This window comes from Molothrus aeneus, chromosome 21 (assembly GCF_037042795.1).
Source record: "Molothrus aeneus isolate 106 chromosome 21, BPBGC_Maene_1.0, whole genome shotgun sequence".
Taxonomy (NCBI): Eukaryota; Metazoa; Chordata; class Aves; order Passeriformes; family Icteridae; genus Molothrus; species Molothrus aeneus.
Genome location: NC_089666.1, coordinates 615,968 through 633,777, shown reverse-complemented (window position 1 = coordinate 633,777; position 17,810 = coordinate 615,968). Strand labels below are relative to the sequence as shown.

General features: G+C 52.4%; 1 protein-coding gene across 1 annotated transcript in view; it reads right to left on the bottom strand.

Annotated features, from left to right (window-relative positions):
* EPHA8 (EPH receptor A8) overlaps nucleotides 1-17,810 on the bottom strand; it is a 54,456-nt gene that overhangs the window by 21,741 nt on the left and 14,905 nt on the right. The window contains exon 3 of the mRNA XM_066563794.1: nucleotides 10,084-10,747. Within this exon, the coding sequence (XP_066419891.1) occupies nucleotides 10,084-10,747 (664 nt within the window). The remainder of the gene's footprint in view (nucleotides 1-10,083; nucleotides 10,748-17,810) is intronic.

Here is a 17,810-nt window from a genome sequence, read left to right as displayed (position 1 = left end):
CGGAGCAATTGTAATCACTTAGCATTTAATGCTGTAAAAAACCCATTAATTACCTGTAGCAATGAGTCACAATTATTTTAGATGCACTCAAGGGGAAAATTATACTAAATGACAAATTACAGGTGAATTTGTGCACCAGGGCAGAGCCATCAGGAGCCAGCTCCCAGCACATGGACAGCATGAGCACGCAGGGAGGGCTGGGGAGCACCTGGTGCTGGGACAGGCACTGCTCAGGGGGTCATGCACCTCTGAGTGTCTCAGTGCCCACTTTTGAGGGAAGCAGGACATGTGCAAAGCCTTCAGGGGAGAGGGCACCAGCTCCAACCTGCACATAGTATGAGACACCTTCAGTACAGGATGCCAGGCATGTCCTGCTCTGGACTGAGCTCTCTCATGCCATGACAGTGACATGTGAAAGGCCAGGACCTCTCAGGTTAGCTCTGGGAAGAGCAAACAGCAGAGCCGTGACCAGTAGGAAAAATTCAATCAAATGCACCAGGTCTAAAACACACTGGGCTCCACAGCCGTGGTTGTGACACACACAGAAGCCTCCCAAGTCTGCAGCCATCCAGCAGAGAGGTGCAGAGTAGTTGTTCTGCTGTTTTCACGGCAGTCAACTATGGCCACCTGCCAGAAGTGCCCTCCCTGGAGCCCTGGGGAAGGTGAGGGTTTCTTTTACTCCTATTATTTTATGTGATAGACTCCTTTGCTCTGAATCTGAGGATCTCAGGTCCTGCCTCTTTGTGAGCCACCAGAAGTGCTGCAATGTCCCAGTGCCAGCCCCAGCTGCCCGTCCCTGCAGTTTGATCTCACATGCACGGTGGGACAGGAGCAGCCCTTCACCTGCCACTCAGCCCAAGACTTGTACACCTGCATTCTTCCTGCAGCCCAGGCACCCGGGTGATCCTGGTGTCACCAGCAGAGCCTACAAACCCCAGTGTTGAACCTGTGCTGGGCAGAGCACATCTCTAGCCCTGTATTGCACAGGTGAGTGCCCTGTGATCACTCCAGACCTGTCTGGGTCTATCCCGTGGGGCTTGCACTGATCCCCCCACCCTGCACTGCACACCTTGCCTGTTTTCCCAGCCCACCAGCCCCACTGTCATGTGTCACCTGCCCAAAGGACCCTGCAGCAGCAGGTTTGTCTCAGGAACAGTGAACGTGGAGGGCCCTGCCAGCCATCTGGAGTTCGGTCCATTTGTTTCACTCCCCCTCCATCCTCTGGGGACAGGACAACATCTGCTAATAAGCTGGCAGAGCTCAGGAGATGATGGATGGACCTGTCAAGGATCCGCTAGCAGGGAATGAGCTGCTCCTCTCCCTCTCAAGTGCTGCCTGGAAGCAGAGCTCTGCAGGTGGCCCTGGTGGGACCACCAAGGGCTGCTCCAGCAGGGCTGCAAATGCGAGCACTGCCCTCATGTCAGTCTCTCCTGGCTCTGTCCTCTGCCCAGGAGGTCTGGGCAGGGTGAGGGCATGGCTGAGGGTGACATGGGGCAGCTCTGTGACACTGGTGCCACCCTTCCTGACCCTTCAACAGATCTGGGCATCTGCAAGCAGCAGAAGAGCAGCCATGTATCTCCCTTTGGCCATGCTGGGAAGAGATAGAGATGGAAATAAAGGTGTCGCAGCCACTGTGACAGCCAGAGACAGGCACCAGTCCCAGAGCCCCCCAGGCTGCACAAGCCAGCACAGAAAATCCCAGCCTCCTTTCAATCCAGTTTCAGCATGATGCCTCAAATCTCAGCTCCCATATGACACAGACACTGAAACAGAAGCCAGTTATTCTCAGTCATGTCTTAAAATGACACATTGGCCTCATTGCCCAAAATCTTCTGTTTTAGCAGGGCTGTGCTCCCCTTTCCCTGCAATCCCAGGTCAGCCCAGGCTCTGTGGCCTGGAGGGAGTTTGGGGGCCTGGCTGGGCTGGTGCTCTCAAGTCATCTCCTGGTCCAGAGGTCATGCCTTGCCCTAGGGCCTGCTGGTGCTCACATACCCTCCTTGTGCTGCTTGTCTCCACTCTGCCTCAGCCCTGGTCACCTGTGGTCCCTGGGCACCACATTAGCCTGTCCACAGCCCCACTACCACCTTGCAGCCCCTTTGCACAGTTCACAGATCTTCCCATCCCCAATACAACCCATCTCACCACTACACACCCCTGAACTTGTCTCCTATTGCCCCAGACTCCACCTCATATCACTTCCCCACTTCTTGGCCCTTCTTCCCACAATTAACCCACTTCACACCCCATTGTACCCCCGAGTCTTTCAGAGGGGGAAACAAGAGGAATTTTTTACCTATGAAAGCTTTGCAAAGCCAGAAAGACCCTGTGCTTGGGGCTCCCAGCAAATGGCACACACAGCAAAGGACACCCTGCATCCTTCTTGGTGATACCCAGATTTCACTGCCACCAGAACAAGTTATATTTAGGAGGGTCCTGGCCTTCCAAGTGGAGTAATTCCACTTGTAGTGCTGGGAAAACTAGAACTGCAGTTGCACAGACTGGCTGCATCCCAAACTGGAAATCTGCATGATGCTGCCATAGAAAAATCAGCAGGTCTTAGAGTCAGAATCACTTAGAACCACACCTCTAGCATAGAATTCCAGAATCCCAGAGCGGTTTGGTTTGGAAGGAACCTCAAAAACCATCATGCTCCCCTGCCCTGCCATGGGCAGGGACACCTTCCACTAGACCAGATTGCTCACATCCCCATTCAGCCTGATTTTAGTACTGTTGGACACACACCTGACACTCTTCTCTTTCCTACATCTTAAAAAAATGAAAAATAAAAGCAGGAAACACCCAAGTCCCAGTTTGCTATGAGTGCTGCTCTGCTGCCTGGTGCAGACATCCCTCTGTGGGAGTGGAGGTGAGGCTGTGAAGACTTGTGTAGGTGAGACACCCTGACATGCTCAGAGCAAAGGCTTTTTTATAAAGCTTACCCAGGGAAAGGCTACAGCTTGCTGGAGTAGGATGGAAACAGGCAGCCTAGTGCCAGAATTAGAAAAAAGCTGTTTCCCAAACTCAGTCTTGTCAAAGAGTTTTAGACAGAAGTATCCAAAGCTTCTGAAAAAACCCCACAGATTTCACCAGACCAGAAGCAAACCCAGAAAACGCTGTCTAGAGGAAGGGGTGTCACGCCTGAAGGGTGACAGTGCTGGAGGTAACTCTGTGTCCATTGCAAGGCATGAAAGAGGAAAGGACACACAGGACACCAAGAGCTTCATCCCATCTCTGGCAGGAGCTGGAGTGCAGTTTGGGGGGCATGTGAGCCCTTTCAGCACATCCATATGGCTGTGGATGTGTAGAGGGGCTCAGCTGTAAAATGAGGGTGCCCAGACATGCCAGGGCCAGCACAGCCCTTGGTCCCCTCTGCTGAGCTCCACCAGCCTTTGGATCTTTCTCCTTCCTGCAGAAGTGGCAGCAGCAGCAGCAGTTTTCAGAAGGGGAAGAAGCCCTGACACAAACAGTGTCATAAGTGGCATCTGGAGGTCCTGCCAAGGGCAGAACAAGTTTCTGGCAGGGCCCTCCTGCTCTGTGGGATGAGGAGAATCTTCTCCATGCAAGGCCATCTCACCAAACCTCTGAATGTGCCAGTGGGGAATTTGAGGTCCTTGCCCCGTACTGTGCTACACTATCTCCAGTGTAAGGACTGGTGCAAAATTCCAGGTCTTTCTTGTGTTCTGTGTCCTGACTCCCCAACAACAGCTTCCCAGGCACGTGCACACTGGAAATCCAGAGGAACAGCCTGTGTTCACCACCCAAAGGCAGCCAAGTTTTATGGAAGAGTTCAAAATAAAAATCCTCTGAAAAAAACCCACATTCCCAAACTGGTGAATGTCCTCATCCATCATAGCCCAGCTGCTCCTCCCCACTTCTCAGAGGGACACAGAGACCTGCTAAGCACAAATAAAATTTGATTAATCCCCATCACTACCCTGAACTCCAGCTCACTATCATTCTCACCCTTCATTTCTGTCAGCACTGAAACACAGAAAACTCAGAGGAAAAGTGGCACACAAAATATTCAGCCAAGGACAAACCCTATATTGTTGTGTTGGTGAGATACAGTGGTGCTCTGCAGGCAGCTCCATCCTTTTTGTTTGTTCCTTAGCAGAAAAATAAGTGAACGGGTTCAGGTTCTGCTGGGGTTCTGCTTTGTTTTGTTTTCCAAGCAAATGCAATTAGCCACTGCATTTTAGAGGTGGGAGTGATGCTGGAGATCCTGGGATCACTCTGTCCTGCCTCCTGCCTTCTCCAGTGATCTCACTGGGCTGAATTAGCTACACACACACAGCCCAGCATCCCTGGGCTCCAAGCCTGAAGCCAGGTCTGTGACAGTGAGCTGGAGATCCTGGTACGAGACAAGTGTGAATCCAAGGGTCCCACCCCAAGGCTGGATAAGCCTCTACAGGAAAAAGTCTTTCCTAATGAAAAAAAGAAAGAGAGCAGGTTTAAATGGTATATTGGGAGAAATTCTTCCCTGTGAGGGTGGGCAGGCCCTGGCACAGGGTGCCCAGAGCAGCTGTGGCTGCCCCATCCCTGGAAGTGTCCCAGGCCAGGCTTGACAGGGCTTGGAGCAGCCTGGGACAGTGGAAGGTGTCCCTGCCAATGGCAGGGGCTTGGAAGGAGATGAGCTTTAATGTTCCTTCCACCCCAAACCTTTCTATGATTCTGTGCTCCTAGATAGTCACAGCTTATGCATCTTGGAAGACAAACTGGCTTCTTTCTTTCTTTCTTGGGAGGATGCAGAGCTTTGGGATAACCAGGAGGTGACATGATCTCACCAGCAAGTATTCCCTGTATTTTACAGAGCACCTGATGGCCTTGCAAACCACAATGAAAATCTTATAAGTCACCAACTTTTTTTGATTCTGTTGCCTGGAATCACAGAAAGGACTTTTGCATAACTCCCATAGCACCACTTTGGAACTGTTTCTGCTCCTTGCATTGGAAGCTTTGTCTTGGTACACTCATGGCAGAGACCCTCTGTGTGGGACACCTGGGGCATTGGTGCCACCAGCTCTGGGTACCAGGTGCAGCCTGGTACCAGACAGCAGGCAGAGGATGCTGCAGGCAGGTAAGGCTGTGGCTTGGGCCTACCATGTGTGTGCTGGGACTTGCACAGAAATTCCTCTTGAAATCCACTCCATGAAAACTGAGACATCTTCCAAGATGTTTGCTTGGAGCTGCCATAACAGGATATTCTCATAGAATCATGGAATCACCAAATGGTTTGGATTGGAAGGGACCTTAAAGCCCATTTCATTCCACCTATGGCTGGGACACCTTCCAGTAGACCAGGCTGCTCCAATCCCCATCCAGTGCCTTCTCCTGGCATGTTTCTCCTCAGGTGTTTCCAGGGCTTTCCCTGCTCCTGTTCCAGGCTTTGCCCCCAGCACAGAACATGGGGTGCAGCTGGATAGGGTTTCCCCTCCTTTCACACAGATCTGCTCCCCCCTTGCCCACCAGCTGTGGGACTTCCTTCATAAATGTCCATGGATACAAAACTGTATTCACAAGCACATAATTACCAAGCTGGGTATTTTCTCCTCTTAATTAGCAATGCTGTGGTGCTTTAATTGCTCGATTAAAGTTGCCCACAAGGAAGTTTTAAGGTACATTAAATCTGCTGATTGGTTCATCAGCATGAATCCCACCAACTGGAAAAAATTAACTGGCTTCCAGATTGCTAACCAGACTCTCCAGATCCATTTCCACCAGCTGTGTACCACAGGAGGCACGAGAGAGCTCAGCAGTCCTTCGTCTGTTCCCACCTATCCTTCATTTTGGGGGCTGGAGGGGAAAGGGTCCCAGCAGTGGCAGTGTCCCTCTCCTTTGCCCAGAGGAAAAAGGCCATTTTCGTGCTGAAGCAGAGCTGGGTAAAATCTAACCCAGGGCCAGATCCTTGTTCAGCCACACACATCAGACCTGTGTTTGGTGGCTGTTCTCACTCAGGCTACAAACGCCCATCTTCATGTACAAATGGGCTGCTGGAGCAGGAATTAGGAATTGCTCAGTTCCTGCTCCCTCATCACCATTTTCCATCTAAAGGGAACAGCCAAACTGAAGGTCCCAAGAATGGAGGGAAAGCAGCCAGAGCAACCAGAATACCCAGAGGATAAGATGCCTGTTTCCAAACTTCAGACAGAAATGTCTGAACAGCTCCTGAAAGCCCTGGATATTCAACAAAGAAGCTCTTTGAGAGTGGCATTTCTGCCAAAGGCTCATCCACCCACTCTGACAACAGGAAAGAGGGCCTGCCCTCTTTTCTACTTGATTATTAACAAAAACCCTTCCTGGGAGATTCTGTGCTCCTGGGGGTCCCCCATGGCTGGATGCTGGATGGGTTTGTGTCAACTCCCAGAGAGCAGAACCATGATCTGTAGCCATGGCACTGCTGCTGATGCTGCAAACAAACTCCCTCTGCATGTACAACCTGTGAGCAGCTGAACAGATTTTAGCCCAACTTGAAGTTTTGCTCACTGATGCCTGGTGAGAGACGCAGCCCAAGAAATAATCAGGACTTGGCTCAAAAAGGGGACCCTCATGCAAGGACCATGGATTTACATGGTCCAAGGACCAAGGTCTATCCACCAAGGACCACCACCAAAACCCAAGGTCTTGGTGGCTCAGGAGCCTGACAGCCCTCCCCAAAGAGGGTAGGAGGGATGTGGTTGAAGAGCCACTGCCCCCACCTGTCTGACCCTCCATGTCCACCTCTCCATCCATCCACACACAGGACAGGGTACCAATGCTCCAGCTCTCAGCCTTTGGCGAAGTGGATTATGTGCCCTTCCCTGCCCACAGAAGCACAACCAGGCTCCCCTTTCCCATCCCTCTAATTGCACTGACTTTATTGAAATGGGTATCTATGTGTCCTGCACAGCAGTTGCATATCAATAAGGTGAATTATGCTGATTGTCTCCTTATCTGATAAATTGCTGGGACAGATCCCTTTCCCTCCTGCTCTTGCTTATTCTGCTGTTTAGGCAGAGCAGTTGCTATTTGCAGTGTGTAAGAGATGTTAATGTGTTCTGTGTGGACTGTTGCATTTCAAGGAGCAAAGAGCAGTCCGAGGCTGTGGGTTAGGGGGTGAGGGAAGAAAAGTCCTTCAGAACCTTGAAAACAGAGGGAAAAACAAGTGGGCCGTGCTGTGCCAGGAGGAGTTTTATCCTTGTGGTGGCTGTGGCACAAGATACTGTGGGGCTAAATGTTGGGAATGTTAGGAGCTGGCAGACCCCAGGATGTCATCAACAGATGTAGGAATTCCAGCTCAAATCCCATATCTGTCCAGTAAGGTACTGTAGCACATGTGCCCAGTCCCAGCTGGAGAAGGGGGTTCTCTGGAGAGGAATCTGGCCAAGGCATTAGGCACAGATTTAGGGACAAATGTCTGGTGTGTGGGGGTTGTGACACACTCAGTGCCAAGCCAGCTGGCATCCTCAGACAATCCTGATCCCAGTGACCCTGGGCTGAGATCTGCCCCCCTCAATCCTGTGGAAACTGCCCTTCACATCCTTATTGCAAACAGCAGGACATCAAAGCAAGGCAAAATGTGGATCCTGCTGGGATGAGTGCAGGAGTCAGAGACCCCAGCCACCATCCCCCTGCCCCAAAAAAGGGCAGTGAAGGATCCAACATGATAGATGACAGCAAAGCCCCATCCCTGCAAGGCCAGGCTGGACAGGGCTTGGAGCAACCTGGTCAAGTGGAAGATGTCCCTGCCCATGAGAGATGGTGGAATAGGATAAGCTTTAAGATCCCTTTCAACCCAAACCAGTCTGGGATTCTACAACTCTGTAATGGGGATGAAAGGCAAAGAAGTTCCGAATGTTCCTATACATCTTTCACCATGTCCCACCTCACCCCTTCCTCCCCAGGTCTGTGGCACTGCCTTACTTCTCCTCTGAAGGGCTGGGAACAGCCCTGGCTATGGTCTGGTTTCCTGAACTGTCTTCCATCACTCTGGCAGGCCCTTAGGAAAATGAATGTTAAAGAGGAGAGGAAGAAACCTCCACTATTCAAATATCTTTAGCTTTGACAAATAAGGCGTCTGGCTGTGAAAGGCAGAAGGAAATTAATTTGGAATCAGATTTTAAACACTGCCATAGAGGCAAAGTATCTTCTCTAATTTCTCCCCCTCCACACCTCCTCTCCCCAAGCAAAAAATGAATTTCCCTGATATTTATAGAAAGATTATTAGGGCCACAAGGAGTGATTTATACCATCTCATCCCTGTGACCAAGAATGAAAAATTGCTGGGGGGACAGCCACTGGAATCCTGCTTTTATCCGCCTGACAATTAAAATGGCTAATTTCCAGCTCCAACAGATCTGCTGGGCTTATAAATCATCCCCAAAAGGCACTTTTCAGCCTGAAAAATGAACTCTGCCCCAATCAGGCACAAGATGAGACATTTGCATCTGTTTGCCTTCATGTGTAAATATATGTCGTGCTGCCCCACCAAAGGAGATGCAGGAAAGGAGGTGCTGCCCCTGTTCCTTCGATGTTGGGTCATCAAACTGTGCTGGAGCCAGAAAAATGGTACAGGGAAGGCAGGAGGGTGAGACAACACTGATGTCAGAGAAAGTCCAGTGACATTTCTGTCTGTTTCTGATGCCACAAGGCTTGGAGAGTTTTACCAGAGAGCATTGCTGGGTCTGAGCTGTCTGTGGAGCCACCTGGGGACACATGCTGGACCATACTTCCTCCTGTGCCATGCCTGTGGTAGGAGCAATCCCACCAGAAACAGACAGGAGGGCAGAGAAGGGGCGCTGCCATAGCTTCACTGCCAGGAGAGAGCAAACCTATCCAAGGAATCACATGAAAATGAGGCAGGCAGAGCCCAGCACCAATGCCACAGCCTTGCTCAGCCTCCTACCTTTGGGGTGGGGATGTCCTGGGGCAGAGTGTGCCGTACAGGACTGCTGGAGGGGAACAAGAGGAAGGGCTGTTCTGTCTGTCTGAGCCAACTTGCAGCTCCTTGTAGTGGTGGGGCTAGCACAGCCAACCAGGAGGCCCATGCCAGTGCCCTCTCCTGCAGTAGCACACACCTGGCCCCACATACATCTTGCACCCACTCTTTAACATGATGGAAGACCTTTTCTGAGTTATTAGATCTATCCCAGGACAACTTTCAAATCGACTGTCACAGACAGAAGGAGTTTGACACAAAAGCATTTATTCTGCCCATCCTTCCCACTCTGTAACTGGAGACCTGCAGGAGCCAACGTGGGTCCCAGCAGCCCCTGGATCCATTCCCCAGTGTGGTGTTGGACGTCCTGACCTTGAGCCAAGCCTCCCTAACTTGACGTTACCATGAAACTCAAACAAAGGCCCCGCACTCATATTTGTGCTGCTCCCCCTCAACACATCCCATGAAGAAACAGAGAGCAAACAAATCTGTGTGGAGGGCTCTCCCGGGGAGCCCGTGCTCTGTATGCACACATCCCTGTGCTGATGCTGGTCACCCCACTTCCTTATCACAGTTTGTTCAGTTGGCAGCTCAAAGCTGCCCAGTGGCACTGAGGGCCCCTGGGAAGGCTCCCCACACCCCTGCATGAGGGGCTCTGCAGCAGCCCTGGGAGGTGAGAGATGGAGGCAATGACCTTGTTCCATGAAAGCTCAGTGTTTTCCTTTTTGCTTTTCTCCCTTTTAAACCCATTCCAGCAGTGGGTGTTTTGGAGAGGCCAAGTAGTGCCTTGCTGGAGCACACCAGAGATCTCAGCAGCAGTCAGAGCTGCTGGGGGCACTGAGCTGGGATCTCTGGGCCAGTGATCCATGGTACAGAAAGATGGAACCAGAGCAGCCCCTGTCCTGATGCCAGCCAGTCCCCATCTCAAAGCCCTGCCCTGTGCACCAGGACCTGTCAGAGCCACAGGAACTCCCAGGGAGTTTGTCAGTCACACCAGCCACATATTTTGGAAGGATCAAGCCAGCCAGCAAAGGCATGGACAGCCCTGGGCCTCCACAGAGACTGGCTGTCCCAGTTTCTGTGAGCAGGCTTCTGTCTTCAGCCCTTCCCCAAAGAGGCAAGAGCCCCTTGCAGCCACCCCTTCCCTTGCAGGCACTGCAGGTACTCACCCATGCAGGAATCCCGCTGCTCTTCATAGCCAGCACTGCACACACACTTCCCGATGGGCACCAGCCACTCTCCCTCGGCACTGCAGTACATTTTGGGGGTGTCCCTCTCCTCGGAATGGCCCACGCACTCTCCCCGCACTTCCACCAAGGAGGACGAGTCTGCCCCGGTCACAGCCTCGGAGAAGGACGCCAAGTTCCTCACGGTGGCCGGGCACTTCTTGTAGTACACGCGCACCGAGACGATGGCAATGCAGGCCCCGATGTCCTGGAAGGCCAGGTAGAAGCCCCTCTTGCTCAGCGGCCCCACGCCCCGCACCTCCGTGTTCAGCTTCAGGCGCCGCACGCCCAGGTCCACGTTGGTGAAGCTCTCGTCTGCTGCGATCGTGTCGATCTTCAGGAACTGGCTCTCGCGGGTGCTGGTGCCCAGGTCCCGGTCAGACTCCATGTAGTAAAGGTTGAAGGTCTCCTTGCAGGTGCCCAGCACACCTGGCATGCTGTTACAGTCCCTCAGCGTGAATTTGATCTCTGCGTACACCCGCCGCGCCCCGTCCCGCTGCACCCAGTTGGTCCGGAGCCAGTTGTTCTGGTTGGGGGTCATGACGTTACAGACCTGGTAGGTGTGGATGGGGCTGAAAAACTCATCCATTTCATTGATCGAATCCCACTGCAGGATAGAGAAAATGGGTCATTCCAGATGTTCCCAACTCCTGGGGGAGCAGGGAGCATGCAGGGATGTGTGCCATCTCTGCTCCTGTGTCTGGATGGGAGGTCACTGCTGCCACAGAGCAAAGGGAAATGAGGAGCACTCATTAGCTGCACTAATTTGGGTGGTCATTTCCAGCAGCAGCAGGAACCACCTGCCTTGTGCTCACCTGGATCTCCACTGGCTCATGCACTGCCCATGCACAAACCAAACTGGGTGCTTTCCATCTGGAGAAGGAGTTTCTGGGTGGATACCAGAGGGTGAAGGGGAAGCATGTACTGAGCACAGGACTGTCAGCAAGAAATGTGGACTCATGGGGGCTCAGAGGTCTCTTCTTCCCTGCAAGGTGGTGCCAGTGTGGCTCCTCAGTGTGAGCCCACAGTGCCCAACCCAGCTGAAAGGCTGGATCAGGGCTGGCTCTGGGAACCAGAATGTTCATGGCTTGACAGCTCAGGGGTGAAAATTCCATATACTTGTGGCTGCAGGGCAAACCTGGGGAAGAGATACTGGCAAAAGCAGGTTGCAGCAAGCAGGATTGCAATGGAAGGTGGTCTGGATGAGTTCGGAGGGACAGGGCGTCACACAAGGGAGGGAGCTAAATGGGTTTAAGTGATAGGAAGTGAGAAGAAGTAGTGATATTTTGGATATGAGTTCCATGGGTGAGGAACAAGTAGAACTTAGCTGTTGGGAGCTACATGACGCTTCTGGGGGCTCACTCTTGCCTGGCATCTCCCTCTCCACTCTCACCAAATGCCTCACCAGGACACACAGACTTTTGCTGCACTGGGGGCTTCTCACCACCTCTTTAGCTCACATTTCTGCTCAAACCAGGTACTCCAATCATACCCCCATGGACGGATGTGGGACCCCTGAATTCTTAGGAGAGAAAGGGAGGAGAAAGAGGAGCAGAGGAGAACTTCAAACCATCTGGCTTTTCCCCAAACATAGAAACAGGCTTTGAAGTCCCACCCCCATGCCCAATCCAGCTGTAAGGGACGGCCTCAGATGCAATGCTGCAGAAACTGGGGAAGGCTCTGGCACTCCTGCTCCTTTGCCTTCCAAATGATCACCACCTTTCTACCCCCAGCCTCAGCATCCTCCTCCAACACCTTCCTGGGGTCCTGGCTCTGCCTGGAAGCTGGAAGGGAGCAGCCCCCATCTCGGCACCCGTGTGTACCCAGCTATCCCAGGTAAATCAGGGATTTACCTGGGGGAGCCAGGTAAATCCCCAGCCATGCTGCACAGAGCAGGAAAACAAATCTTTTAGGCAGCATTTTAAGTACTTTAAAATAAACCTCTAGGCTTGCTCTGACAGGGCAAAAATGGTGTTTTCTTATGCAAGTGGTGACTTTGTTTCATTAGACACAAACCAGCAGTCCCAAGAGAAGGATGCTCTGCTCAAAGGAGGTGAGCCTGCAGCCTTCACCCCGGTGATGTGGGAGCTGACAAGGATGCAGATCCCTGGGACCTGCACCTGCCAGCCTCGCTGGGTGGCTGCCAGCAGTGCAGGGAGAGGGCTAGGAGAGGGCAGCACGCCTCCAGAACATAAGAGATACAGGAAAGAGGTCTCAGTGATACCTGTAAAACAGTCACTCCCTTCTCTCCTCTCAGATGGGAATGTCCTTCCTTGTTTGACCTCCCTGACCTGCTACTTCTGGGGACGTGTTATCATGTCTTCTGCTCATGTGAGGGTGATCAAAACACTCACTCCAGTCATGTACCTCTTCAGTTTTCTCCAGCATCTCCAGTTTTCTCCTGCATTTAGGAGAAAACTCTGCTTCTCTGTCCTAAAGAGATTAAAGCAACCTGGAAAAGGCAGCAGCTCCAGGTGCAAACTACAATGGAAGCTCATTTTAAGGGGAACATGCTGGCAAAGGGGGTCAAAATCAAACCATTCCCAGGGAAGAAATATGTTTTGTGATGCATTTAAAAAAATTGTGTTCTGAATTCCCAGAAATGCCCAGGTTTGTCCTGGGATCACTGGGAACATGCCCTGCACTCCAGTACTCAGGTGGACAACATGGAAAGGGGCCAGGCTACAGGTCTGCTTGGCCAGAGGGATGAGGGCAGCAGCCCTCAGCGTCCCAAGCCCAGGGACGAGCCTGTCAAAGGTGCTGTGACACCCAGGAGCCTGCCCTGCTGCTTGGCCGGGGGGCACAGGGGTACTGGCAGTGTGTGCCAGCCGCTGGCAGTGCTGCAGAGCAGAGCAGTCCCCAGTCCCACACCCACTGGCGCTCAGGCTGCTGCGGTGCTTCCGAGGGGGTGGAAGCTGCTGTCGAAATTAATTGAGCACAAATTAACACAACATCTGTTTCCTGTCTTTTCCCTGCTGAGTTTCCCAGGGAAAGGGAAGCAGAGCTGTGCACGGAAGGAGCCACACAGTGTGAGGGCAGAGCTGTGGGGGTGAGCAGGGATGTCGCCACAATGCACAGCCATCTCCCCTCAGCACTGCCTGGGCGGGCAGGGCTCTCTACGAGGGTCGGGCAAGGGAAAGATGAGGTCATTGTGAGCACCAAAATGCTTTGGATCCAGCTCATCTGGTTGGTTTTGGTCTCCAGACATTCTCTCCTAAATCTGGCAGAGGAGATGGAGCTTACTACTGCCACGTCCCCACATGGCAGTCCCCATGTGGCAGTCCCAGAGCTGGCAGCATCCTCCCTGTTGACAGAGCAGGAGATAAATGCCCATCTCTAAGTACCAGCAACAGTCAGTATCAGCCACACCTCCACCCTCTGAGGTGAATTTGGAGAGTTTGCATATGCACCATCACTCTTTCAAACTTAGTGCTGTTTTGCCCAGCAGCTGCACTGTCAGTTCTGTCCCACAGTCCCTTGGGATCCCAGTCTGAGACCAGCCCAAAATGCCACACTTGGCCTGCAGGGAAAGTGCACTAAGAATGGGGCAGGCAGGCTACCTGAGCTCATGGCTCACATGCCACAGATTCATCTTCCCAGCGTGTCACAGGTCAACCAAGGTCCCATAGGCCCTGCCAGGTCCCAGGAGTTACAGGGCCTTTGGGATCACAGAATCCAAGAAATTATTTGGATTGGAAGTGACCATCTTGTTCCAACCCCCTGCCATGGGCAGGGACACCTTCCACCATCCCAGGCTGCTCCAAGCCCTGCCCAGCCTGGCATTGGACACTTCCAGGGATGGGCCAGCCTGGGCACCCTGTGCTAGGGCCTGACCACCCTCACAGGGAAGAATTTTTTCCCAATATCCAATCCAAACGTACCCTCCCTCAGCTTAAAGCCACTATCCCTTATTCTATCACTGCTTAACCTTGCAAGAAGTCCCTCTCCAACCTTCCTGTAGGCCCTTTTAGGTACCAGAAGGGAGATGAAAGGACCTGCTTCAGGAATCCCCATGACTGGAGGGGTTTTTCTGTTTCACCTTAGTTCCAGGCTCTGTGGGCAGGAGGGGACCTCTGTGACACTGGGTACCACTGGTTCAGGAATGCAGGCAGCTTGCATGCCTCAGGCACTGCTGGCTCTCAGTTCATGGGCTGAGGTGGTTTTCTGAACCAAAGATCAGCTGGGCCCCAGCAGTGTGATAAGATCCCCCAGCGAGATGGAAATGAGGACATCATAATTAACGTGGTGAGCGCACGCGCTGGGGAGGATGTGATTGCATCTGCATTCAGGAGTTTGCCTAATAGTTTAAATTAAAGTCAACACCAGTTATAAAATATTTGCCAGATTATGAAAGGCAAGAGATGCAAACACCAGATATCTGGGCAGCTGAGTAAGGTCTTATAAGTCTCCCAGGGCCTGTGTGGCACAGCAGAGGAGAAGGAGGAGGAGCAGAGGAGAGACTGTGTCCCCCTGGCAGCAGCTCAGCCTCCCTCCATCCTTAGAGTGCAAAGGAACGAGTGTCCCCAGCCCTGGGACAGCTTCCAGGAGGGATGCCAGGTCTGCCTGGCATAGAAAGGCTTTTGTGGCCACTGAGACATCCAGCGCTTTCCTTCCCAGCACGCCATGGCACCTTCTCACACCATTGTCACTGGGAGAGGAAAAAAAGAGAAGGCTGTTATTGAAGCTATAAATCATTAGATGGGAGGACTTAATGGAGATAATCCCCATGAAATCAGTCACTGCTGTGCCTAAGGAGGGATTTTTCAGGCAGTTAACTACCCTGAGCTTCACTGCAGGTGATTAACTACTGGTAGTGACCAGCATCTGGGGAATTAGCAATAACCCAGGATTTACTGAACAAGCACTGGGAGATGAGCTTTTATCTCAATTACCAGTCTAAATCTTTATTTTCCAATGTTCCTTTCCTACACTTTTTTTTCTTTCCTCAAAGAAAATTAATTTCACCACAGCTTGAGCTGTAACTTGCTGGTACTTCTGGACCCAGGTAGAGGCTCCAGCTTGGAAGAGAAACCCAAGAAATACAACAGGGACATCAAAGTGAAGGAGAGCACAGACATGGCCTAGGCACGTGGGAGAGCCCCAATATCTCTTGGTGGTCTGAGAAGAAGAGATGAACCTGAAGGGGGCTGGAATAGCAAGGACACAGCACAGCTCACACTGGGGATGGGATTTTACAGAGTGAGCTTGGGGCAAAGGGAGACCCTGCTTCATGACAGATGAGGCTCATCCCAGCCATGAACTGGCTGTTGGCTGCAGGATCAGACCCAGGTAAAAAACGTCCCCTGGTGTGTAGGGACAGCTCTGCAAATATCTCAGTCCCAGGGCTGAAATCCCCATTCTTAATGCACAAATACTGCTGGGAGACCATCCTGTGGCCATGTCTGTGCTTTCAGCTGAGGGTTTCAGCAGATCTGGTGCCTTTCTGACAATGTTCTCTCTGGGTACTGTAGGATGAAGGAGGAACACCCTTGTGCCCAGGGGCTTCAGGATACATCCCTTTCTGAGGAGCAAAGGGGCAGGGATAGGGAGATCCAAAGCCCTCTGAAGTTCTTTCCTGATTCCCATCAGCAAAGCCAACATGGAGCATGCCAGGTGGGATTGCTGGGGATTGTACAGGGCCAGGAGTTGGACTTGATGGCCCTTGTGGCCCCTTCCAGCTCAGGACAGTCCATGACTCTGTGACAGATGACGGGGCAGCTGCCTGGGTGGCAATGCCCAGCGGCTCTCTGGGCTGACCCCAGCCCCTGCTGCAAGAGGGAAACTGTGGGGCCACCACAGAAGGTGCTGGTGGGGGTGGATGGGGAGGTCATGGGCAGTATGGGGGGCCTTCCTCCAGCACTCAAGGTGCTCCCATTCTAATTACCTTTTGCAAGGCATCATTCAAGCTCCTTAGATGCCCTGTGTCTGAACAAAATAATTTCCTGTTTGACTTTGTAAATCAAAGTAGACGATACAATAATTATTAATAATATGTTGACTTATCTCATCAGTGTTTTAATTAGTCAGTAGAAAGGCAATTTGCAAAGGGGCCGATCAGCTCCCTCTGATCCAGCAGGTCACGTGCCCAGCAAGGAGAAGGGAGAGAAGGGCACTGGGGCACTGGGGCGTTTTGCTGGGCAGAACTGGGATACAGGAGGCATGGCAAGGGAAGGGGTTGACCACACTGATAAGAGTTTAATTTTCAATGCAAAGGGAATTGTTCTGGGAAAGGAGCGAGCTGCAAAGCTCCTGGGAGCCCTTTGAAGTTATAATTGAGAGGAACCGCAGCCTGCGGGACAGGGATGCTCCCGGTGACCCTTCTGCTTCCTGCACGTGTCTCTGGGGTGGAGGTGAGGGGGGGGATGCAATTAAACCCCTGAGCAGCAATTACAGCCAATTACCCCTCAGTTAATTGTCTGTCAAGAGAAAATGTCAAAACAGGCCAGGCATGGCTCCCTGATGGCCTGACATTCCCCAGGGCCCACGGCACTGCTGACCCTCACTGTGCCCATTGCTCCCAGCTCCTGTTCCTCTGCTCTTGCTGGCCCTGGCAAAGCCAGAGAGGGAAGTAACCTCCCAGAGAGGCAAGTTCACCTTGCCCACAGGTGTGATGAAGTGGCACCCGTCCAGTTTTGCCTTGGCTGTGCAGGTAGCTCTGGGATCTCCCAGTCAGAGGATGAAGCCTCTGAAGCTGCTGCCTTTCCTCTGGATCCCCAGGTGTGACAGGACCTGCAAGTGCCACAGGGCGAGCCATAGGGCACTAGACAGTGACCTAGCAGACACAAGTCCTCTTCAGAAGCTCCTCAGGCTGGGGGACCAAGGCTCTGTGCTGCTTAGTGCCATGAAAAGACCCAGGCAGAGCTACCCACCTCCTACTGTCTGTCACCCATGTGGTGGCCCTGGGGGGAATGGAGATCTGGGTAAAGCAAAACAAACATGACTTCAGCCAGCAGTGCTGGACCCTTGGCAGGAGGATGCTGTCTGTGTCTGCCCACAGATGGAGCTGACAGGCTGTGGGGAAATCCTGCACTCTGGCCCAGGTAGGACAGCTGGGAGGTAGCAGGAATGAGGGGCCACTGCCACCAATCTTTCAGCTAGAGTATCTAAATTAAGGAAATGGCAGCAAAAATAAACGACCTCCATGAAAATCTGGCTTCACAGTACAATGCCTCTATACAACCCCAGCCCAAAGCTACAGCATGGGGCAGGGGCAGGGACAGCCCCAGGGACACCCAAAGCACTGGGCACAGATGGTGACCAGCAAAGGGAGTTCCTTTCTTGGTGCAGGGATCACACCAGATCTCTCCCACCTAAGCCTGAACTGCACTGTGGAGGCTGCTTGAGAGGCATCTGCTCAGAGCCAAAGCATTGGCACTGCCAGCGAGGATTCTACCCCAGCCTCGCTGAGACACCAGCACCCTAATGCAGCTCCTGGTGACAGCAAACAGATCCCAGAGCAAATTTCCTACTCAGAAAGGGCCTGGAGGTGAAGGACCAGCAGGGAGGGAAAGGAGTGAGATGTACTTTCCAGATTAGTGATGCAATGGCCCATGGAGGAAGAACCATGGTCCAGACCAGTGTTCAGAGGAGCCATTAAAACGTCCAGCTGGAAAAATATATGAAAAGTTGAGGATATTCAAGACAGTTTCCACACAGGTATGTGGTCATCC